Source organism: Grampus griseus (assembly GCF_964374135.1).
Source record: "Grampus griseus genome assembly, chromosome: 7".
In the NCBI taxonomy this organism is placed as follows: Eukaryota; Metazoa; Chordata; class Mammalia; order Artiodactyla; family Delphinidae; genus Grampus; species Grampus griseus.
The window spans coordinates 61,766,379-61,791,365 of NC_139001.1; the positions used below are offsets into that span (position 1 = coordinate 61,766,379).

Here is a 24,987-nt window from a genome sequence, read left to right on the forward strand (position 1 = left end):
AGTGAAAACATTGTTTACTACGTTACCTATCCTGAGCACTCTGCTTTTGTTTTTAATCTTCTGAACACTGTGAAAATCATGTAACTGATTTTATTTGGATTTTTGCCTTGACAGCTAGGAAGCTCAGAAGCAAATGTGTGGCCCATGAGTGAATAAGAAAGTATGGTGTGCATTTTGTTTATCACCCTCCCCTTGGCTTAATCTTTTTCCTACGTTTGTTTTCTATCTATGCAAATTCCTTCCCTCATGTGTTTTCATCTCGTTGCATAGTCTGCATTTTCTTAAATGGCCTTAAATACTTTTTGGAATAAGCCAAGTGATGGAGAGATGGATACCTAACTAGAGAGAAGAGAGAAATCAAGGTATAAGAGTGGAAGCTAAAAGTAAGCCCTCAGTAGGATCACAGATTTTCTTCAAGCAACAAACTCTGGCATTACCTGAGCTGTAATCCAACCAGGGAACTGAAGTCCTTTAACTCCCTGCCTGTCTCTCTACCTTGAAACCCCTGGTTTGGGCGTCTCTCTGACCTGACAGCTCCTTTACTTTGTGTCCTGGCCCCTGACTTGCCTGACCTTGACTACCTTCTGCTTGTGACTACCCACACCTTGGCATGGGGACCTGGGGCCCTGGCTGTGTTCCTAATAACTTTAATTTGCTGATTTTGGCCCCAGCCATGCTATAATTACTCCCAAATTCACATATGATGTAGGTTTTTATCACACTTACCTTCCAAGTTATACAGAAAAGTGCTTTCTTTTAGAATCTTTTTGGAGTGCATGAAGCTTTTCAGAGTTTTAGAGTCTCCAGTGGTGTGATTTATAGGCAAAGAATTCATAGTACTCTGAAATTAAGGCCAAGACTTAAAAATCTAGAGGAGCTTCAAATTCTTTAAGTGTCTGTGTCCAACCAGAGGGAGACTTTGGAAGGTGAGAGGACAAGAGACCCCTCTATCAGGAGGCAAAAAAAGTTAGAGATGGAGTCCTGTTATGAAAGCAAATTTCAACAGCTTTCTGGCTCATAATCACAGCATTCTAAATATGAATCTGTAAAATCTTAAGAAACCTTTTTAAAACCTCTGCCCTCGTCAATTATCTCCTTTCATATGTCATTTTCCACCTCTCCGCCTGCCCTTCTGTTTAACCTGATTTCCCCACATGACAGTCCCTTTCACTTTATTTCACCTTTCATTGCCAAGCTGTGCGCACTGCCCTCAAATCCACTTACAGCTTAACCTTTGCCACTGGCTTTTGCTAACCACCCTGCTTCTACTTTCTCCCAAAGTCAGGCAGTCATGAAAAGTTTCTTAAATGTCAAATCCAACAGACGTCCTCTTGCCAATTTTCATCGCACTTATCCTTTGAGTGCGTGTGACAATAGTAATAATAGTAGCTACTATTTATTGAGCACCTACTACATGCCAGGGCACTTTGCCATATCATCTCTTTCCCTCACAGCACCCAATAACATTGATATTATCTCAGCTAAAAGAGTTCACATAACTTACCCAAAATCACACAACCAGCAATGGAAGAACCAGGATTCAAATTCAGGAATGTCTGTGTGGTGGATTACAGATGGCTGCAAATTCTCTGCCAGTCCTCCCTCGGAGAGGTGGAGTCTATTTTCCTCCCCTTGAATCTGGGCTGGCCCTGTGATTCGTTCTGACCAGTGGAATGTAGCAGAAGGGATGTGTGTAACTTCCATGCCAGGGCCTTATGAGAGCTGCAGCTCTGCTTTCATGCACTGGGAAGTTGGCCGCCACAAAGGGAGTTCAACAACCCTGAGACCACCATGCTGTGAGGAAGCCGGTGGACAGGGGAGGCCACGTGTAGGAGCCCAGGGCACATAAGTGAAGACTTCTCAGAACTCCCGGCCCAGTCAACTACTAGCTGAATGTAGTAGCTCCAGCTGAGCCAATACTCCAGCTGATTCTCACTATGCGGAGCAGAAGAACCACCTACCCAAGCCTGAATTCCTGACCCACAGCATCATGATAAACCATCAACTGTTGCTCAAGTCACTAAGCATTTTGGCCATTTAGGGTTGTTTGTAATACAGCAATAAACAATCAAAGAAGTCTGATGCTAAAAGTCTATGCCACCTGGCCTCTCTAATTTTCACTGTCTCCTATTTTCCCGTGAACCCATTTCTCCTTCTCTGTTTTCAGACTTATTTGATGATACATCTACTCTCAGTTATCTCAGAAGTACTCTTTATTTTAAACAAATTTGAGCACACAGTATGCATACAATTGTGGTCCTAGACGCTATGACAGATATAAAGATTCAGAAAGGTATAGTCCTAGCCCTCAAAGGCCCTTACATCCAATCAGAGAGATAATCAAACTACACAAATGACCCCAGATACACAAAGGAGTGAGTAAAGATGGATTTGAGAGTGAGAACTTGACATGGAAAAGCCCAGGTTCAGGGTTCTGACTGGAACCCTCAGATTTACAGACAGGCCTCAGTACACGACTGGGGTAAACACACCCACGGAAACCTGGGGATAGATCAGCCTTGATTTCTACCTGCTGACTGTGCCCCACAAGCATCAGCAAGTCCAGACACCTGTGCCCCTGCGACCCCTCCCCTTCCCCCGGCGGTGTGCTGTCTTGCTTGGGCCCTGGCACAGCCTCTGTATGCCCCCCTTGCCTTCTTGCTCGCACTTTCTCCAGTTCATCCTTACTCTGTCTCTAGAGGTATCTTGCTAAAACACAGGTGGAGTTTTTGTCACTGTTCTCCTAAAGGCTAATGGCTTCCAGTTCTCTGCAGTCCCAACAAACTGCTCCAGATGGCCGTCAAGACCCTCAGCACGGGGTTCTCCAAGTCACTTTCAAGTCCCAACTCTTATGCCCAAAACTCCAGTCCTGGACCCACTTTTGCACTTTTCCTCTGCTCGTGCTCTCACTTCGCTTCTGAAGTATCACCTCATCCATCCGTAATGGTTCAGCGCAGGTACAAATCCAGGCCTTCCTGGATCTCCTTGGTCAAAATCATTTCTCCTCTTACACCTCCACAGACTTGACACCTTCCCTCTGTCTGCCTTACGTGTGCTCTTCGTTACATGAGGGAGTTTCAAATAGATTGTGAACTCCTGAGGGCAGAAGCTCTGCCTGTCTGATCTCTGCATCTCCACAGGTTTGAGCAATCCTTCATACATTGTCGGTACTTACACATTTATATTCAATTGATGGTATCCTAAATATTTATATCTTTAACTTTAAACTCTGATTAAGCTTGCCCAATCTATTTTATTCTCAAACATTTGTATCCTCAACCCCAAAGATGCAGATTAACAACTGAGATTATCAAATCATCCTAGGTGGGACGTAACATTGCTAAATATAGAATCATGCCACAACCAGGCACATGTTTCTCTAGAACATATTTTTCATACTGCATACACTTCATAATGAAAGACTACATCATACACATAACAAAGACCACGGTCTTATGCATGCGTACTGGCAGCGCCCTACTAATAACACTCACAGATACAAATGACCACTGAAACTTAGAAAATGTATTCTTTATCTCCTCCTTCAGCTACCATCCCATTTTTCTGCTCCCTTTAGAGCAAACTTATCAAAAGAGTTGTCTCTAATCACTATCTCAACTTCCCCTCCCTTTTTGAAATGTTTTATTATGTAATATATCATGTATAATCTAAAGCTAGTGTAACTACCACCCAGCTCAAGAAACAGAATATTGCTATCACCTCAGACTCTACTCTAATTTGGTTTTTATCCCCATAGCTCCACTGAAATAGCTCTTGACAGAGTCACTAGTTTCCTCCATGTCATCAGATCCAATAGCCAATTCTCAATCTGTATCTTACTTGACTCATGAGCACTGATACATTTTGAGCATTCTCTCTCTCTCAACCCTTCCTTCTTTGGTTTCTGGAGTACCACCCTCTTTTAGTCCCCCTCTTGTCTCAGTGGCCACTACTTATCAAACTCCTTTCCTGGTTTCTCTTCATCTTTCCCATCTCTAAATGTTGGAGTCACCTTCAGGAACTTGTACCTTCTTTATCTACACCCACTGTCCAGGTAAAGTCTACTAGACCCATGACATTAAATGTCATGTATATTCTGATGACTCTCATCTGATGACATCAGACCAGATGTCTCCACGGAGCTCCAGACTCCTGTTTCTCACTGCCTGCTCAATAGCTCTACTCGGATGACCAATTTGCATTTCCAACTTAATGTCAGAAACAGAGCTCTTAATTCCTGCCCCACCCCCACCAAGTCAGCTCCTCCTACAACCATCTCCACCTTAGAAAACAGCCTGTTTCCAGTTTCTCCAGGCAACAACCTTGAGATCTCCTCACTTTTTCTCACGCCCTACATCTAATCCATCAGCAAGCCTATGAAATCCACCTTCAAATTATATCCATAATCCAGCTACTTCTCACCACCTCCACCTTGGTCCAAGGTGCCGTTCTCCCTTACCTGTGTTATAACAGGTAAGAGCCTCTTACCTCCCTTGTTTCTCTGCCTGTACTCCTACCCACCCCCCAACATTCCATTCTCCACGTACTATCCAGAAGATCGCTTTAAACAGAAGTCATTTCATGTCACTTCTCTACTCCAAACTCTAATGGCTTTTGATCTCTTTCATAAAAAATCCAAAACCGTTACAGTGGCCTACAAGGCCCTGCCTTTCTCTCATCATGCTCCAGTTTGGCTTCCTTGCTATCCTAAAACACGCCCACCTCCTTCCCATCTCAGGAACTTTGCCCTTACTTTTTCCCTAGGCATGGCTTGCTCCCTCACTCCTTTTAGACTCTCCCCTCTACCTTATCAGAGAGGCTTTTGCTCAGCACCTTGTATAATAGTAAATCCCACCCCAGCTGTCACCCTCTACTCCCCTTGTCCCACTTGATTTTCTTCAGTCAGGCACCTATCACCACTTAGCATATTACATATTTTGTCTGTTTATTATTTCTCTCCCCCACCCAAAATAAAAACTCCATGAGGACAGGAAATTAGTTTTGTTCACTGCTGTGCCTGACACAGTGCCTGATCACAGTGTACACTTGATGAATACTGATCAGATGATTGAATAAATTAATTCCGAGCAACAGTTTACAGTCCATTTGTAAGTAGGTCACTATTCACACACATGCTCCTAGTTTTAACTAGGAAACTTTTACATTTTGCCGAACTTACTTGTCAAATATTTTTTACCCTAGAGTCATTCTTCCCTGACTTGTAATTTTGTGCCAGATGCACTGATTTTTTTTCAATGCCTTTCCAGTTAGAGAGCTTAACATTACCAAGCCAATGAACTATTTCCCTGTTCATATACATATCTATTTACAGTTGGGTTTTTTTTTTTCCCCTCTTTTAATAGACACAGAAGTACCAAATGTGAACTTCTGGAAGGAAGTGAAGGGGGAGCAGAAGGAAGACCATGATCTCCAGAGAAGTACATCATCATCAAGGCAAAGACACAACACACTTTCCACCTGTTCCTTTAAAGTCACCGGCAGAATGGTGAGGCATGCCAAATGGAGGCGGGCCACCAAGGTAGAACCAACAACAAATCTAGTGATGAAGGGAAAAGGTCACTTTCTCCACATTCACCCCTCCTGGCCTTGAATTTGAACTGAGGAGTCAGAATGTGTGGGACTCAGCCATGTATCCCTCTTAATTAGCCACATCACCTAGAGAAACTCTCAGCCTCTGGGCTTCTTCCTCTGCTCATGATTGCACTGGATTACATCAGTGGTTTTAAGCGTTTTAGGGTCCTGAACCCCTTTCAGAGTTATGGACCACTGTATTAGTTTCCCAGGGCTGCCATGACAAAGTACTACAAACTGGAGGGCTTCTATTTTACCTCTGTCAAGACCGTATTTCCAAAGAAGGTCACATTCTGAGGTACTGAAGGTTAGGACTTCAATATAACTTTTGAGGAACACAATTCAACTCATGACAACCATCTTCCTAAAAATGGTCCATTCTGCATTCAATCTTGGGGAGTTTACAGACCACTTGAAGCTCATCCCCTGCTACATATCAGCTTCTATTAACTGTATGTTGTGGAGCAAACCTTAACTCTTTTGAGCCCTGAATCCTCAACTTTAAAATGACAAAAACCTTACCTATCAGAATTACAGTAGAGATTCAAAGAAATTACATTTAAGACAGTAAATGTGAATTGTGAAGGGACAAATGATTTTAGAACTATTTACAGTGGCTGAACTAGGGCCCAAAGCTACGTTTAGAAGAGTGTGGTCTCCAAATTTTTTGATTGTATATTTTATCAGTAAGAAATTTTTGAGTGTACCCTCTAATAACAATTTCCTTTCTTATCAATTGTGTACAAGTGTTACTAAATTTAAAAAATGAATAAGATGAAATAAATAATATATTTTTTAACATTACTCCAAAACATTCAGCAGTTAGACTGCAGAGGTTTGAATGTGTCATACTAATGACTTCTTGCACAATATATACTGAGGAAGAGCTTTATCATTAACAGTAGTGGATATAAATCCATAGTTCAGATAGTCTTCATGGTAATTTTGAATTTTAAAAACTGATTTCTTGGCATAGCTGATTAGCTTATCATTGTTTTGAACCTCACGTGGCTGATGAAGAGCTGTCCTAGGAGGAGCAGTGTCATCATCTCAGCAAGTTTTTTCTGTTGCTCGGATGTGCTTCCATTAGGAGAATCAGATACAATCTGAGGTTGCTTTGCAGAAATCTTTTAAAGCCACTTGTCCACTCTGTGAAGATCTATTTAGTTGACACTTGATGGCATTTGCCATACAACCACTTAATGAAGCACCCTTTAACCTCAGTGCTTTCTAGGACTCTACACTTGAACCTACAAGTGGGGCCTTCTCAGCCCCTTGGCTGTGGAGCTCCCTCGTGATTCATCTGCAGATCAAACCAGAAAGGACCATCCAACACATGGACTGAGTGAAGGCGCCAGGGTCAATCTTCATATTCAGTAATAGGAAAGCATAATTTGTTTCTTGGTTTTTAGATTTAAAATGCATAGGTATAGAAGACTTACTAGTTCCTCTCTGCACCGAGATGGGCTGTCCTGTATCCTCCCACCCTGCAGACCACTAGACAGTCAGTACCTCTCCTTTATTCAGCTTCAACCTCAACTGTAGGTTCACATGAATAAGAGCATCTCTTGACTAACTCATGCAACCAAAAGGATTAAGTTTGGAGCAGGGGAAGTACGGAGGAGGGTGGAGGGGGTGGTGTAGGTTTGTTTCCTTTCTGTCTCCTTGGACTGATTAAAAGAATGATGATAAAAATAGAAGAACCTGTTATTCTAGAGGGATTTGATGCTACTCTGTCAAGAGAGGAAGGCCAGGAGCTGACCAAAATGATGAGGCTCTGGGCACAAGTAGAGTTGCACAGGGACGCAAGTGACGGGGTCTAGCTCAGAGCCAGAGAGGCTACTTCCCTTCTTCTGGGTGGAACCAGTGCTTTGGCCTCCAAAGACCAGAGCCTTTGGGCGTAAGCAGAACTAGCAGCCCCACAGGCAGGGGTGTTGAGATGGCGTTTGAGAGGGCAATATATGTGGGCAAAGAAGAGTCAGACATGAGAGAAATAAGAGGGCAGAGGTCACACGATGGTAGCTCAAAATGGCTGTGGCCACAAATGGAGCACACCTTTGAAGATTTCTAAGAATTCCTGGGCAGTATTCTGAGGGGTATTGTAGGCAGAATAATGGACCCCAAAGATGTCCGTGTCCTAACCCCCAGAATCTGTACGTTAGGTTACATTCTTAGGCCACATAGCAAAGGAGAATTAAGGTTGCAGATGGAATTACAGTTGCTAATTAACTGACCTTAAGATGGGAAGATTACCGTGTGGGCCCAATGTAATCACAAGAATTCTTAAATGGGGAAGAGGAAGGCAGAAGAGCCAGTGTTAGAGTGATACAATGTGGGAAAGCCTTGACCAGCCATTGCTGGCTTTGAAGATGGAGGAAGAGGCCAAGGAATGCAGGTAGGCTCTAGAAGCTGGAAAAGGCAAAAAATGGATTTCTCCCTAGAGCCTCCAGAATGGACCTCAACCCTGATGTCTCCTTGAGTTTAGTCAGATTCTAAAGACATCTGACTTCCAGAACTGTAAGATAATACATTTGTGTTGTTTTAAGCCACTTACGTTTGTGATCATTTCTTATAGCAGCAGTAAGAAATTAATAGAGGGGATGTGCACCTCAGATCTTGCTATTATGGGGCTGCGCCTGAAGACATTAGAAAAATATATGTCAGTATTATCCTGCAGATGCTGAGTGACTTCCAGAAATGTCCAAATCAGGCAGATTCCCTGTGACTTGGTGGCCTAGAGGTAACTAACTTCAAACCTCTCCTCAGTCCTTCAAACACTAGGCTTCCCATCCCCTCACTCTTCCAGAAGGAAGGCGTAGAGAAGGGGTGGACTGCAGGATAAGGGCAGCAGGAGAGGCCACACCCATTGAGACTGATAAGTAATGCAGCATGCGTGCTGGAGCTTCCAATCCAAGGGACAGGTGGCACAGAAAGAGGGGTAGGAGGGGACCAGGACTCCAGAGAGCAGAACCAGAATTCACACCAAGAATATGAGGCCAAAGTAAGCAGGAGCTGAGGGTTTGGATGCAGAGGAAGCGATAAGGTCACAGGGTCCAGGAGGAGACCCTTCCACACACACAGTACTCCTCACCATTCCCTAAACTGGTCACAAGCTAGGTGTGGAGCTAAAGAACAAAACCTGGATGAAGCCTGGTGGAAGGCAACACCTGTATCCCAGAGCTAGGACCAGGCATGATGCTGGGATGCCCATCTGTCCTCTGTGCAGGTGGAGAGGCCCTTGGGACACGGAAAGCACATAATTCTGCTCCTTGGATTGTGCTCCACTGTGCTTGGCCCTGCCCAGAAGGACACGTGGGTCTTCTGGGACATCCTCACCTGCCTCACAATACCTGTCCCAGATACATGATAGGCCACCACAGCTACTTCTCAATGCCCCAAGTTCTACTTCTACCATGCGGTTCCCTTTATTCTCAGATGGAGCCATTTCCTTTCATTCTGGTACTCCACTCCACAAGTCCAGAGTCTGGAAGGAACTCAGAGAAGAAATGCAGAGCTCCGTTCTCCATGCTGAGCACTGTGGAAAGGAGGGACTCTTCCCTGCCCAGGTAGGGCTGGATGGGGAAGGAAGTCTTGGCTCAGTGGCCCAGAGCAAGGGAGGGGAGGAACTCTCATGTACCCACTTCCTATCTGAGTCCTGCTAGGCATGGTATGTAAGAACCTTGATTCTACAGAAATACCCCCTGGGGGTTGATGGAGTGGAAGTCTAGCCAATGTAACCCTCCCCCACTACCCCCTCCCCCAGGACTCCTACAGGCCAAATATCTCACTCCTATCCCCAACCCTCTAGCCCTAATCATGACTTAGGCAGCTGTCCAGGAACAACAGGCTCCAAACAAGATAAAATTGCTGTATTCTTTTCCTTGGGCTGCTGTAACAAAGTATCACAGACTAGGTGCTTAAAACAACAGAAATTCATTCCCTCACAGCTCTGGAGGCCAGAAGCCCAAAATCAAAGTGTCATCAGGGCCAGGCTCCCTCTGAAGCCTCTAGGGAAAGCTCCTTCCTCATCTCTTCCAGCTTCTGGTGGCCCAGGTATTCCTTGGCTTGTGGCACTGTGGCCATCTTCCTGTATGTCTTTGTCTTCATATGTCTGTGTGTCTAGGTCCAAATCTCACTCTTCTTTTTTTTATTTTAATAATTTTTTAAAATATTTATTTATTCATTCATTTATTTATTTTGGCTGTCTTAGTTGCAGCATGCGAGATCTTCATTGTAGCATATGAGGTCTTTAGTTGTGGCATGCAGACTTCTTACTTGCGGCATGCATGAGGGATCTAGTTCCCCGACCAGGGATCGAACCTGGTCTCCCCCGCATTGGGAGCACGGAGTCTTACCCACTGGACCACCAGGGAAGTCCCTAAATCTCCCTCTTTTTATAGGGACACCAGTCATATTGGATTAAGGACCCTCTCTGCTCCGGTATGACCTCATCTTAACCTAGCTAATTACATCTGCAATGACCTTATTTCCAAGTAAGGTCAAATTCTGAGGTCCTGTGGAATTAGGACGTCAACATATCTTTTTGTGGGAGACATACCACAATTCAACCCCAGACAATCACCACTGACTATTCTGCTGAAATGCTTTTTTTCTGCTTCTACATTCTTCATAATGTACAACACACTCCCATCCGTAACATCTCTAATTTCTCGACTCTCAACCAGGGGGTGGGGATGGGGAAGGCAGGAACCAGAACTTTCAGGGAAGACCCTGTAGTTTGGAAATATAAATAAACAAACAACAGTCTAATAGTTGTTTCAGGGCAGGGTTTTTCTCAACCCTGGTTGTACTTCAGAATCGTCTGGGGGAACCTTAAAATACAAAACAATATGCATATTATTACAAATGTATATATTTGTAAAAATTAATTATATATTCATATAAATGCTGCGTTTGACTCCAGACCAATTACATTGGAATCTCTGGGGGTGGTGCCTAGGCGCTGGTATTTTTTAAAGCTCCCAGGAGATTGTAAGCTGCAGTGAAGATTAAGGACCTCTGTGCTGGGTGAGACCGGCTGCTTAGGGAATGGCTCCGGCCCTGCAGTTGGTGACTACTCACGTTTCCCTCTGTTGGTACCCATGAAGTGTAGGGAGGATGCTGAAGGAAACGGTTTACACAGGCCTTGTTATCTGAGTGCAGAACATTCTGCTTAAGGATGGTGCCATTTTTGCCCCTTGAGAGGTGAAAGGATGGACTGGTGACAGAGCAGGAGCAGAACCAGAGCTGAGTGTCCAAATCCCAGTTTGAAATGCCAGCTTCAGGCCCGCTAGAGTTCTGTCAGGGTAAGACTCTCTGGCAGCAGCTTGAGTGTGGTGCCCAGAACGAAGCCATCATTCCAAAGGAGGTCTGGTTGGGATGGAGCCAGTGTGGGCTGGTGTTTGTTCTGACTTCCAAACGTGAACCGTGAAAGACTGTCTTACTGTTTGACCCCTACTGAACTTACAGCCACAATTAAACTCATTTTCTGCCCATGAATTCTCAAGCCATGGCTCTCTCAGCCTATACAGCTCACCAGAGTTTGCAAGCCTACTTGCTTGTTAGGGAATCCCATTGTTCTTGGCAGTAGAGGTCTTTGGGGGATTCCAAGTCTGCCATGCAGCATACCAGCTACCCTTATGTGACCAACAGGCTACTATGTCCTCCAACTCATTACACATTTTAAAACATTCAGCAGGCAGGACAGTCAGCTGAGCCCTGCCCAGGGCCTCCAGGACTTCCCTCCATGTTGACACCCACACCATTACCCAGTGCTCCTCAACACAGTCCTTCCTGGGCTATCTATGATCCATCAACATCACCACCACCATCCTCCAGCCTGTGTTTCTCCATCTTGGCCACAAAGACATCAAAATAGATTTTAACCTTAGGGCAATATTCCAAATATATTCTGTATAAAACAGTCCCCATTTGCTTTCATCTAGCAGTAACACCAAACAAGGACATTAGTCGAACATAGCTTATTTTTAGTGAACCCATGCCAATTCCTAGTGATCACAGCTTTTCCTTCTAGGAATTCATAAGCTATTCAAAGAAAAGAAAGAATCTTAATAATTAGCCCAGCATAAAGTCAAGCTCACCAGATAGTAGTCTGCAGGTCCTGCCTTCTTCCCTTTTCTGAAGAATTAAAACACATTCTCCCTTTCCACTCCTCTAACACTGTTCCTGTCCTCCAGAATTCTTCCAAGATCACTGTCAGTGGGTCAGCAGTCTCATCTGCTCAGTCCCTGGAGTATCACTCCTCCCAGCCAAGAAATTTGAACTCATCTGGAGCAACGAAGTGCTCTCCTTACAATCCCCTCACCTGGCTTGGGTTTCAGTCTCCCTTTGCCAATGTTTATAGCCTTTGCAGGCTGAGCTGGAAAGAAATCATTCCCTCTGGAGGAGAAAGTGGTAGCAAAATGAAACCCAATCTTGACAGAGCTCTTACCATTGTCTTACCTGGGGACATGAAATTTCCAGAACCTGGGGGAAGGTTATACCTACCAAGAGGGCTGAAGGGACCCTGTAGAGGGAGGCAGCCAAGCCCCCATCACACAACTCACCCACCAAGCACAAAGCTGCCACAAAGATGGAACTGAGAGGAAAGGAAAAGCCCTGCAAGCCTCAGTTCTCAGAGGATGACAGTATCACTACTCATTGTAGACATAATGGGAATGGGGACCAAGGCCAGCTCTGCTCCCCAAGGGGCAGTCCCATTATCACATTCATGGGTATGTATGGGGACTGGGGGGGGGCGGTCCACATCTCTTAGGAGTGTGTCTGTTAACAAAGGAGTTGTGACAATGGATATTCAAGGCAGATTCCTTCAGATAGACACAGTGGAAGTAGTAAGGATTTACTGAGAAATCAGTCTCCATTCTCAATTTCCCATATAATCATCAATCAGTCAATTAACTAAAACCCTCAAATGATTGATCTCACAGGTGGTTCTTTTGAATGGAAGGTGTCAATTCTTGAGCTACAAGGGAAAGTAAATTCCTTACAATATAAATACACTTTTGGGATTTTTTTCTTTGATAGCAGCCAGCAAAAATGGAATGCTTACTATATACTGTTCTGAGCAATTTACATTCATTAATTGCTCACAGCAACTCTATGAGGCTGATACCATTCATATCTCCATTTTACAGAGGAAGAAACTGAGGTGCAGAGACAAGTGATTTGGTCAAATTCATACAGCTTGAAAGTAGTAGAACTGGTATTTGAACCCATGCAGACTGACTACAGAACACTGAGGTAAATGAATTGTAAAAACAGCCCAGTTTTCTACCCCTTCCTGTACCTATGCTTGGAACCCTGTCACCAATGTGAGAAGTGCCCTGGCTAGCCTGCTAGATGATGAGAAGCCACATGGAGCAGAGCCAAGTCGTCCTAGACAAGGCCATCCTAGACCAGCCAGCACCCAGCCAAATCCCCAGCTGACCACAGCTGCACGAGGAAGCCCAGCCAAGATCCACCCAAGAACCCACAGACTCATGAGAAATAATAAATGATTGCTGTTTTAAGCAACTAAGTTTGGGGGTGGTCTGTTACCTGCCAGTAGATAAGTGACGCAAACCCCATTGCTTGACCACTATGCTATATTTTCTTTCCTAGGACGCTGGCTTCACCTGACTCCAGGATTCTCCAGGAATGGAGAGCTCCAGCTGTGATGAGCATTCATCCAGATAACCACCTTCCCACCCTTCATCCTTGTGCTGCCCCTGCCCTACCACTATGCTAACCCATGAAGACAGTTTATAACTATTCTTCACCTTTACTCCCTGCTTTTCTTTGGAATCAAGAGGAAATGAGGGTGCCTCAACCCTTTGGTACTATTTCGAGCTCTGTTTCCTTGCCTACCCTCTTTGCCCATCTCTCCACCATTTAGGAGCTAAATGGGAATTAGCCAAAGTGCTGCCAAAATAATGAAATCAGCGTCATGAGGGAGAAAGCGCAGATAGTGCTTGAAGTCAGCATCTTGCATTCACTGGCCTTTCCCTTCTCTCAAGGTGGGCCTCTTACTCCAGGGGGATGGGGACCAGCACTCCCTGGAGGCATGCTCCTGCTGTGCCACCTGATCCCTAGGTGAAACCCTGCAAAGCTGAACTTTCCCTGCCCGTCAGGATTCAGGGGGTCAAGCTGCACCTCCACAGGAACTAACAGCCCCAGCTGCTCAACTCAAATTAAAAAAGAGTGTGGAAACATGTTCCACAGAGCAGAAGCCTTCCGGGGCATTTCTGCCAGCTGCCTCCAGCTACTATGTTACGTTCTCAAGGAAATGGAGAGGATACCCCACGGGGAAGGAGGGTACCCCCAAGGCATCATGAGGGGTAGGGATTACAATCCACTAAAATGCGACTAGAAAAAACCCAAAGAAAGAAAAAGACTCATAAAAGACCATGGTTTTTCTGCTGGAGTATTTCAAAACTTTTTTTGCTCTTAGGCACTCAATAAATGCTAACTGATGCTAATTCTTCTAGCTCTTCTTGCTTTATGAGTGAAGCTGTGATTGTGAGGGTTTGTTGCTCAGGCCAATAGCTAAGTGACCTGGGTTGATGAAGAGAAATCGAAGTTCCCCCAGGGTAAACCCAGCCTTACTGTGCCATTAAACACCCACCCCCCCCCTCACTCATTACACTCCAACAATAGTTTAGCTTTAATTTCTTTTCCTTATATTTCACAGCCATAAGGGAAAATGTCCTGTGACAATTCTGTAATACTAAGACAATTACTGGTGACTCAGGACTCCCTGCTGCCTCTGAATCTTCTCACAGCTGAGGAGCTGGCTTCCCACCCATGTAGGAACAATTTGCTTTGTGAATTGGGAAATTCAGAATAAAAGAAATCTTTACCCTTTAAAAATGATAGAAATTCAGATGAAATTAGATGAAAACTCAGCCCAGGGAGTCTGTTTCAGAACAAGAGTCAATTGCTGGCATTGAGACCCACAGAGACTCATACTTTCTGAGCCCTGCCGTCCACAGCATCCAGGTAGCCCAAGAGTATCCTCCGTGATTTCTCCTCCTTTCTCCTTTTTCCTGGGTATCCGACTTCTGCCCATTTCACCTCTGCCAATGAATGGGGGAGGGGACAGTAAACTATGTTCCCCTTGAGAGAAAAAAAATCCCTGTCTTATTCACCTTGCAACTCAAGCACTCAGCCCAAGCCTGGCTTAGCATGAACAGAGTTAGAGATATCCTAGATTAGAGGGCACGCTCGTTCCCAAGTCCCCAGCAGACTGTGTTCCAAAGCACTTTTGTAAATGGGTAGTTTAGAGCTTGGAAAGCATTTTTTTACATAAGCATGAAGTTCTAGAGACAGGCTATGTCCTCAGACTCAATTATAAAACTCGAGTTGGCCGTAAGAGTCTAATAATGCACAAAAAGCGAGAACTTCATGTATTCCATTGCCTCCTCCTAAATAACCATTTAAAATAGCTTCTGTGAGAAAACGCATTCCAAATCAGGACGCCAGAAGCAGATTTCCATCTACTCCACAACCAAAGCAAGGTTTTCCTACTGAAAAAATAAGAGGAAGATGAAAGGGAGGAGACGCTGCCCCTACCAGAAACAGCCCTGATGTTCATGGCAGGTGCAGGTTTTGCAAGGAGGGTGGGATAGGACAGAAAGGACTGGATACCAACAATGATAACCTGAAATTCTTTAGTTCAAACACTGGTCTTATGAGTTCTAAAACAGGAACTAAAAGGCAGATGCTTGAAGGGGAGTTTGGAGAAGGGAGGGATTTCTGGTTTGGGAGTCATAAATCGATGAGCCAAGGAGGGCCTGTGCTCACCTATGATGACTCTTGATTTCTGTTCTTCAGTTCCTTGACTGACACACTCACTGATGTTAATAAAATTCTAACTCTCAGGTTTACTGTGTCAGTTTGAAATTGGGAGCACGGAGAAGGAAGCTGGATTGTGAGCTTCTTAAAGGCCGGGATATCCTATTCATTTCTGTCTCTTTTTTTTTTTAAAGGAAAATTTTATTCAAGCCAAAGATAACTCAGGAACAGCCTCTCAGAAAGCTCCGAGAACTCTTTCCCCTTATTCATTTCTTTATACTCCAGTCCCCTTGGTGCTGAATTCATAATTCATCAATAAATGAGTATAATTTAAGGAAGGTCTTTAACTTTTCAGTGTAGCTGCAAAACATGAGGGCTTTGGAGTCAAACTTCACAGATTCAAATCATTTTCCTTCCATAGGTGCAGGACCAGTGACTTTCTCCCAGGGCTTCCAGTTTTCTCCTCTAGAAAAAAGGGTGGTGATAGCACTTACCTCAAGGGTCACTGTGGGAATGAATGCATTTGTATTTGTGAATCGCATAGCACTGTGCCTGCCACATAAGTTAGCACTCGATAAATCTAAGCTATCGTGTTCCCATCATCATGTAGCTACTTGTCCTATATTTTGCCCCCCAAATTAGTTTCTCAGGGAACGTGGTGAACATGAAAGTTGATTGGTGCAGTGTGTTGAATTGTGGCCCCCTAAAGATATGTCCCCTTGGAACCTGAGAATGTGACATCATTTGGAATAAGGGTCTTTTGCAAATGTAATTAAGACAAGGATCTTGAGACGAAATCATCCTAAATTAGGATGAGACCTAAATCCAATGACGAGTGCCCTTACTGGTCAGACAGAAAAGAAGATACAGAGAGACAGGGAAGAAAGCCACGTGGAAACAGAGGCAGAGACTGGAGCTATGCTGCCACAAACCAAAGAGCACCAGAAGCCACCAGAATCTGGAAGGGGCAAGAAGCAGTCTCCTCTAGAGCCTTCAGAGGGAGCAGGGCTCTGCTGACATTTTGATTTTGGACGTCTGGCCTCTAGAACTGTGAGAGAATACATTTCTATTAAGACACCAGGTTTGTGGTCATTTGCGGTGGCAGCCCTAGGAAACTAACTCGCTGGGTAGTTTGGAACAACCTAAATTTGGTGAGGAAAACAAGCCAGAATATAAACTGGAAGTACCACAAGTTCTTCTCCCAAATCGTGTACTACAGGGAAATTTCTCTTTACGAAGGAAAAATCACTGGCTTCAGGGACTGGAATGTTCAAGCCATTCTTTCCCATCCACTCCCAACCGAGGACATTTCTGCTGGGAATCTTGAAAACACTCTGCATTTTTCCACAGGAATGCGGTGGAAGCACTCAATGTGCAGTAAGACTCTGCACAGAGTCAGCAGCTATGTGGCCCCAAATAAATGGGCAGGTGACATGGCTCCCAGTCCTTGTCCAATAAACACACCCACGCTAGTCCCTGCTGTCTCCCTGACCCCATCTGTGGAGGTCCAAGAGGTCATTAGCCAAAGACTCCAAGCTAAGGAAAGATACCTGGTTGCCAAGAAATGTACATAATTGTATACTCCTAATTCTATGGGTTCTTGCAAATAATCTATAATCAGATCTCCTTTTAAGTGAAAAATATATCCTGGTCATCTGCAGGATCCTTCTAAGCCTTTGGAATTTACAATCCTCAGGAGAGAGTCCTGAGAGAGATGTTGTCGAACCCACTGATGCCTAGAGAAATGGTTTTCATTCATTTCCTCTCTTCTAACTCCTGGAGAGAAATAGCAGCAGACAGAGCAGTGACTGTCAGAGAGGGTGACTTTTTTAGAGCAAAGGCGTTAGACAAGATGACACATGCTGACAGGCTCAGCAAACAGTGGCTGCTCTGCCAATCAGCAGACAATTTCTGTGCGTCTGCAATGTAGGAAAGATTGTCAGTCACGCAGTGTTTCAAAGACAGGTCACGACGACCCCGTGTGTCATCTTCTAATGCCAATCAGCAGACAATTTCTGTGTCTGCAATGTGGGAAAGATTGTGAGTCTCAGTGTTTCAAAGACAGGTCACAACGACCCCGTGTGTCATCTGCTAATGTGAAGGTCAAAAGAAAGGGCAAGGTGGGTGGAGGCAGAGAGGGGACAGCAGGAGACCCCTGGGCAGGCAAATCAGGCACATCCAGGCAGGTCTCGACTCCTATTTCATGACAAAGCCTGGGGAGCCCATGTGATCACCTGCTTCACTGACATCTGAGGCTCCCACCTCACATGTAACCAGCACTGCATTAATCCCTGTCCTTTAGAACTCGTGAAAGTCACTTCTTCCCTGACTGAGGAAAGGTCTTTTCCTTCCTTCCTTGGTAATTTACTCAATTTATTTCCAGTCAGGAGAGGGTTGTAGGGAAGAGGAGGAAGCCACACACAGTACTCTGGCCCCCAAGAGTGCTCTGCAATGGACTTCATCGTTTAATTGACGAGAATTCCAGAACACCGACAACACTCATAACCAAAAAAAATTCTGAAGCCTAATAGATTCAAAGGATTTTTGTCATTACCTGTCATTTACTCTTCTTCTATTACAAAAGGAAATGCTGAGATAGAATGAGAGAGCCCCATGAAACATACAGGTAGATAACCTAAGTGCCTGTTTAAAGTACGCAAATGTTAAATTTCTCCACTTTCCATCGAAGACCTTTTCTGAGGAAAGGATACATTTTTACCACTCAAGATTAAGACAGAGTATACACATGTGCGTGAACACACATGAGACTGCACTTGGTCGATCTACAGCCCTTCATAAGAGAACTTCATGATTCTAATTAACAGGATACTTTTTAAGTAAATAACTTAGTGATTATAAAAAGCTATACAGTACATACAAATATGTTACATTTTTTTAAAAAAACCTCCATCCTTCCTGTCCAGAAATGTCCAGTTGGCCGTTAAGGTTGTGATAAAGGCAAAGTGTTGAGCACACGTAATCACACTGAGGGTCCTGCTAACCGACTAGTGTTGACGTTCCCTAGTTCAATCTGATTCATCTCTTGCACAGGAACCAAGAGATGGTAAAAGGGTCGGAGATTACACCAGAAGGAAAGAAAGCAAGCTTCAACCTACTTTGGGATAAGGATTCTTGTCACCCCAAGATCCTTTTCTAGCAATTGCTCTGTTCCTGAAGTTCGCCCTGTCCTGAGGCAAGCAGTAGGGGGCTTGGTTATTTGTGTTTCAGATCTGGAAGCTTCTCCCAAGATGGAAGAAGCGAGGGGAGTGAAAGTATAAAGGTTATTAGATATCAGAGGTTTGGCTGGGCACCACAAGCAAGCTAAGAGGAGTCACTGGAGATGAAGGGTCTGTTAAACACATACACATTTGCATGTACACACACACACATACACTTTCTAGGCTGCCTCATATTTATCACCCTATGAAATTTTTGAACAGTTGCTCTATACACAAATGCACACTAAAAATTAAATAAATAAGACTGAGAGAAAACACATATCCAAGCAGATGATCTCTTATCAAAAGTACATGTCTTGCTAATCAGAAACCACATCTTAATTCTGATAACTGAGAAATTATGTGGCTACAGTAAATAAAGAGTAAACCATTTGCAAAAAATCAAAACACACAAATCATCCCAGATACCAGTTCTCATTTCCTGACATATTACTGTACACAATACTGTTTTGGGATCCTGCATTCTTACATTGTTTTGCACATTCATCAGACTATTAATTTTAAAAGCCAGGAGCTCTGTCCTAATCACCAGAACCTGTTTTTGTACTTTGGAAAAGGCGGAAAAAACCAACTCTGACTTGGGTGGGAATCATTTTGGGAATAATGGTGGGTGGTTGTTCACATCCGGATTAAGTATAAAACGATAACATTATGATGATGAATGCCACAGAGCCTCATCTGCATATAAATAGACCTAATCAGAAATGCAAATTGCAATCAGGAGACATTTTTAAAGACTGTGATAGCTGTGTGATTGTGCAGATAAGGAAAGGTTAACACTTGTATTGTTAGAGCAGTTAAGTGGCTCCCAGCCGGCCCAGGGCCTTCCTTTGAAAGAGACATGTGGAAGGTACAAATCTCCCAACCGGCAACCCTCCTGGATGCAGCTTTCCAGAGCTTCATTTTCTGTAACTAGAGGCTTGAGCAGGCCAAACATCAGCCCTATTCTGATGAAAGACAAACAACCAAACCTCTTGTACAAACCCTTAATGAATACAGACAATAGAAAATAAAATGGCATTTAAATACCCTTCAAATAGATCTCTTTCAGCACAATTGCCCATTGAGACAGAAATTAAAGGATGGAGAGAAAGTCATGACTGATGTAACATTTTTCTGATATTTTTTAGTGCTGGCATACATTTTATTTCATCCCTAAGTTTTTCAGCATACTGGAGAAAGAGTCAAACTAGAAAAAAAAAAAAATAACCAGACATGATTATATAATTTAAAAAGAAAACACCAGTATTTAGACAGATTACTTAATCCAACACCACATTTTCAGTCTTCTCGTGCAAAGCGCAAAAAATGAACATGTCAAAAAAATTAGAGTACTGAAAATATGCAATTGTTATGACATAGTCCTATCATTTTTAGAATATGTTACATTTCAGGAACACCCTCTCCCCCACTTTCCTGCATCTGCCCCCACTTCCCCACAAAAAAGAAATACATTTTACAATCAGGCTTTCACAGGTTTGGAGAGAAACTGTTTATGAACAATTTATTATCCTTAAAGAGCCTCTTTCACAAAGAACTAATAAGCCAAGAGCGCCATCTTGTGTCTTACCTTGGAATCTTAAAAAGCGTTTTCACAGGATGCATGTCAAACAGGGGAGGGTCTCCATCCCCCAGTTCAATAGCTGTGATCCCCAAGGACCAGACGTCACAGCGAGCATCATAGGAAGAGTCATACTGCTGCTCACAAGCAATGACCTATCAGACAAAAGCAGGACACAACACATCAACCCCACCCACTGACACCACAGATGTCCTGAAAGGCCCTTGGCCGATCTTAGCCCCCTTCTCAGTTCCCTTGGCTATACTGATATTAAATTCCAGTAATAATAAGATGTCCATTTTCTAGGCCTTATTTGTGTGATTGATTTATCATCCGATATGTTCATTAACTTTTAAAAATGTATCAGTTCAGTTCAAGAAACATGCATTGAACCCTCTAGATACCAAGAACAGTGCAAGGGGAGGCATAAGGGTGAATACCTCACCACAGCCACCCTAATGTCCTTTAAGGAAAGGCTTTGTCTAGATCCTTCATCTCATTACCAGCCGCTGAATTCAACAGTGAGGAGCAACTGTTCTCAAAGATGCCTACCTCCTGCACAAAGTCCCTAGGAGCACAGCATTTGAGCAGAAAGCTGCTGGGAGACTGATGTGCTTAACTTAGAAGAGGAACCACTCCCTCCCATTCCCCTTTTCCAAGAAAATTGGCCCCCTCCTCAAACCCCAACAACTGGTTTGTGTCTCAGCCCAGCTGCTGCTGAAGGTATTAGCTCTTCTAGGTGCAAGAGAAGGGGAACCAGAAAACGCCCTTGGGCTTGTCATTGGTTTGGAAAGTATGGAACCTTGTGGGGAAATCTTTTTCTATCAACGTTTTGAGTCAGACAGGAAAAGTCCCAGCACTTAGACTCTGGTGGCCATCACAGTGGGGTCAGGAGAAGGCAGGGGTGGGGCCAGAGGCTGTGCAGGAACCAAATGCTCCTATTTGACCTTAAATCTGCTTCCTTGACCAAGGATGACCCATGGCTATGAGCAGGTGGGAGACTTTTATTAGAGTCTGATGATGTTATGTCCAACAGCCTATGAGGTAGATAGACACCATCACTGGAGACCGCAGCAGGGCCGAAGTGATGGTCCTGCCTGCCCTCTTTGGCTGTCAGAAGGTCTTTGACTTTGAATAAGATGGACCAACTGGCCATGGGGAGTAGAAGAGTGACGGATCTGGCTTATATATTAGCAGGCTACTGTGCTGAGGATACAATAATATAGAACATGAATAGAAGAAGCAAATCTAGTAAAGAGGTTACTGCAGGACTCCAAACTAGAGACAGTGAGAAATAATCAGATTCTGATTATATAATTTTGAAGGCAGAGCCAACTGGATTTGCTGAATGGGACTTGTAAGGAAGAAGAGTTGAAGAAGAGTTCAGAGTTTTTAACCTGGGTGATTCCAAAATGAGATGGGGAAGACAGTCGGAGAAGTAGGTTTGGGTTGAACAGCAGGAGCTCCATTGGGGACATACTAAGTCCGAGATGACTGTGAGACTTCCAAATGGAGACTACTTTTAGCTGGGTAAGACGCAGACTTCTGACCTAGAGAATAAACACACGTTGTTTGAAGCCACTAAATGTGTGATATTATGATGTCAGTGACAGAAAACTAATACACCTGCTCTCTGCCAGACCCAGTTCACTGGTCGCGTGATGCCAAGCAAACATACCCGCCATCTTGCCCAAGACTTGGTGTTCCTTCTCCTATAATTTCTGTCTACCCTCCTCTTCCAGTTTCTGCACTAAAGAACCTTTTTCTATGTACCTGCATCCTTGGCCTGATCCCAGCCCAACCCTCTGAATAGACTATCCCGCCATAGAACACCCTTTTAACACACAAAAATCATACTTTTAACACATTATTTTCAAATATGCATTCAAACTCAAGTTCAAATAATTCCGATTTTGGAAGCAGAGGCCATTACATTGCCCCCCGAAGATCTCACTTTCATCACCTCCATCTGGTGAGAAACTACATTATTCTAAAAGATCTCCAGAGAAGGCTATTTACCACCTTCCCTTCCAGAAATGACATTTCCAAATGTGTAAGACAAACATAATTTTAGACCTATCAATCAGCAAATAGTTCACCATTCTTATACATCCCTGTGAGAGAAAAAGAAATAAGCCTCTATCCTTCCCCAACAGGAGCTACGGCCAAGTGAAATTTAAAGTGAATCTATAATAAATCAAATGACAAACCATGACAACTAAAAATGTCCTAAGACAATACGTACTAGGATGTCCAATAAAGGATATGGGCTCCAAAAGCTTGGGATATTAGAGGGAGACCAATTCAGGCTAAGCAAGACAACAAAAAGTAAATAGTGCCCATAGTCCACAACTTCCAGAAAGAAATTCAAATCAACTTCTAGCTATCCTGGATGGGACACAGAAGGCAATTCCAAGAACCCGTCCAAATGTGGGAATGGAGACATCCTATCGATTCTCAAGTGCTGTCATAAAATATTCAAAACGTTTATCTGGTTTCCACTTCTCTTTACAGACAGTCACACATTATCTTCAGCTCAGTCTGATTAATAGAAGAGTATCCGTTGGCCAAATTCTCTTCCCTAAACTCAGCTTGTAATGTGACAAAAGAATTATTTAAGCTTAGCCTTCTAGAGAAGTTTATAGAAAATGTCTCTAGTAAAATAACTCACAAATAATTATTGAGTACCCATGAGCCAGGCATGGTACTAGGTAGGTATATAACCATTCTGTCAGGTAGGTACTACTATCACCTTTTGTAGGTATGGAAACTGAGGCATAGCACAGTTAAATAGCTTCCCCAGTACCCATAGCTAGTCATGGTCAGGGACAGAATTTGAACGCAGGCAGAGGAGAGACAAGTGAACAGATTATCACAATGTGATAAAAGTACTCTAAGTAATAAAGGTTCTATTCAAGAAACAGTTGAATTATCAACATCTGTACACATATTTTGACCAAACTAATCACATTTTTGAGATTTTTGTCACCTAAACTCTATCTCTTCAGAGGGAGTCTCTCTTTCCATCTCTCTTTATTGGGTTACATGTGATGGGATTCAAAGAGGTACTCTGAGAGGTTGCATCCCAACTGAAGGTCAACACATCCTAGAACTGGATTCCCTATCAATCCAACAACAAAATCTGCAACTATTTCTTTAGGAGAAAAAGTAATTTCATTCTCTTTAGCTCAGCATTCTCCTTGTCTCTAGGTAAAATAAAGCTGAGTTAAGAATGCTTAAATGGTCGATTGGTCTTGCCCCCAGGAGGAAGTGACCTCTCAAAGAGCTCTCTGAATCAGTTGTTACAATGCTCCACAAAGAAAAGGAGAGTGGCAATGTCAAGTAAGTGCACTGCCCTGGCACCAGGTTTCCCAGGTTCTGTAAGTCATATTACAGGGGTGGGGAGAGAGGAGTCTGAAATGGTATTGACACAGGCCCAGGACCCCAAACACCTTGTCCTCTTCTACTCCTCAACCTCACCTCTACTGCCCCCAGGAGGAGACATGCCTAAGGCAAGTGTATTCTCTCCTCTACCTCAAGCTTTTACTTCAGTCATAGGAGTATAAATGATGCTGGTGGTAGTGGAATGGGGAAGATGGAATAGGTGTGAGAGAGAGTTCAAGGGAAAACTTGCAGGACTTGGGAGGCTAGGAAAAGGGACACACCAAGGAAGACAAACATTATGACCCTGGGTGACCAGGAGAATGATGGTGCCATTTATAAAACAGGGAAGTCAGGAAGAAGAAGTCAGTTTGGTAGGCAGTATAACAAGTTCAAATTGGGTCTAAGCTCTACCTCTAACCAGGTACAGAAAACTCATGTGTGCTCTTGGAAACTCACTTCTTTTTTTTCACATGTAGATGCAATAAGAAAAACAAAATTCCATCAGGATCAGAAGCAGAATATACTAAAGGGTAACAATAAAGCACTGATGTGTTATCAGTGACTTCACGGAGTTTTATATTATAGTAAATATATCCTACATTTCGTTCGGAAAACCCGAACGAACTTTCTGGCCAACCCAATATATCATGAACTTCAACAAACTGGTAAATTTATCTTAATCCAGCATTGTGAATAGAAAAACTGCTAATGAATGTCAATTTTACAAAGTAAGAATTCTCCAAAGTTGATTTTAAAGTCCCACTAGCATGTTCATATGAAGAGGATATGCCTTCTGGAATGTTCCAAAAGATGTGTATGTAGACTGTTACAAAATATTTAGTGCACCTGGCAAAGGCTAAGAGCACAGAATAAAATGAATCAAAATAAAGAGAGCTCTAGTGCAGCCTATTGGCTCCCAGATTAAATTATTGTCTCGCTGCTGAGTTTCAGGATGTATAAGTCCCTACATACTTCTGCATACTCACCTTTAACAATCTTCAACTCTTTGTCATGACATCGGTGAGTGTTTATACTGTTTCTGAGTTTTAATGAGTAGTTTTATCTACTTGGTGTTAATCTATCATTAACCTCATCACTCCTTCTAGGTTTTAAAGGGGCCAGTCTTAGGATCTCATCAATGTGACCTCTGAAGTAAACAGAAGTAACCCAGGGTAAGGATTATGTCTTATCTTTCTTCCTCCCTCATTCACATCAATTTGTGGCACTCATCAGAGAAGCTTTGTTGAAAAATCTTTGGATTGGAATCAGAAAGTCTGAACTCCATTATTCACCAGCTGGGTCCCTTTGAGCAAGTCCCGTGAAAACTCTGAGCTGAGGGTTCTTTAGTTATAGTGACCCCACTTTCTAGATCTATAAGATGGCAAGGTGGGGATGAATCATCTCTACTATCCCTTCCAG

General features: G+C 43.5%; 1 protein-coding gene across 1 annotated transcript in view; it reads right to left on the reverse strand.

The window, feature by feature from the left end:
• Positions 1-24,987, reverse strand: part of MYO3B (myosin IIIB) — a gene marked incomplete at both ends in the record, with an annotated part of 382,969 nt that overhangs the window by 327,981 nt on the left and 30,001 nt on the right. The window contains one exon of the mRNA XM_082658151.1: positions 20,194-20,339. Within this exon, the coding sequence (XP_082514277.1) occupies positions 20,194-20,339 (146 nt within the window). The remainder of the gene's footprint in view (positions 1-20,193; positions 20,340-24,987) is intronic.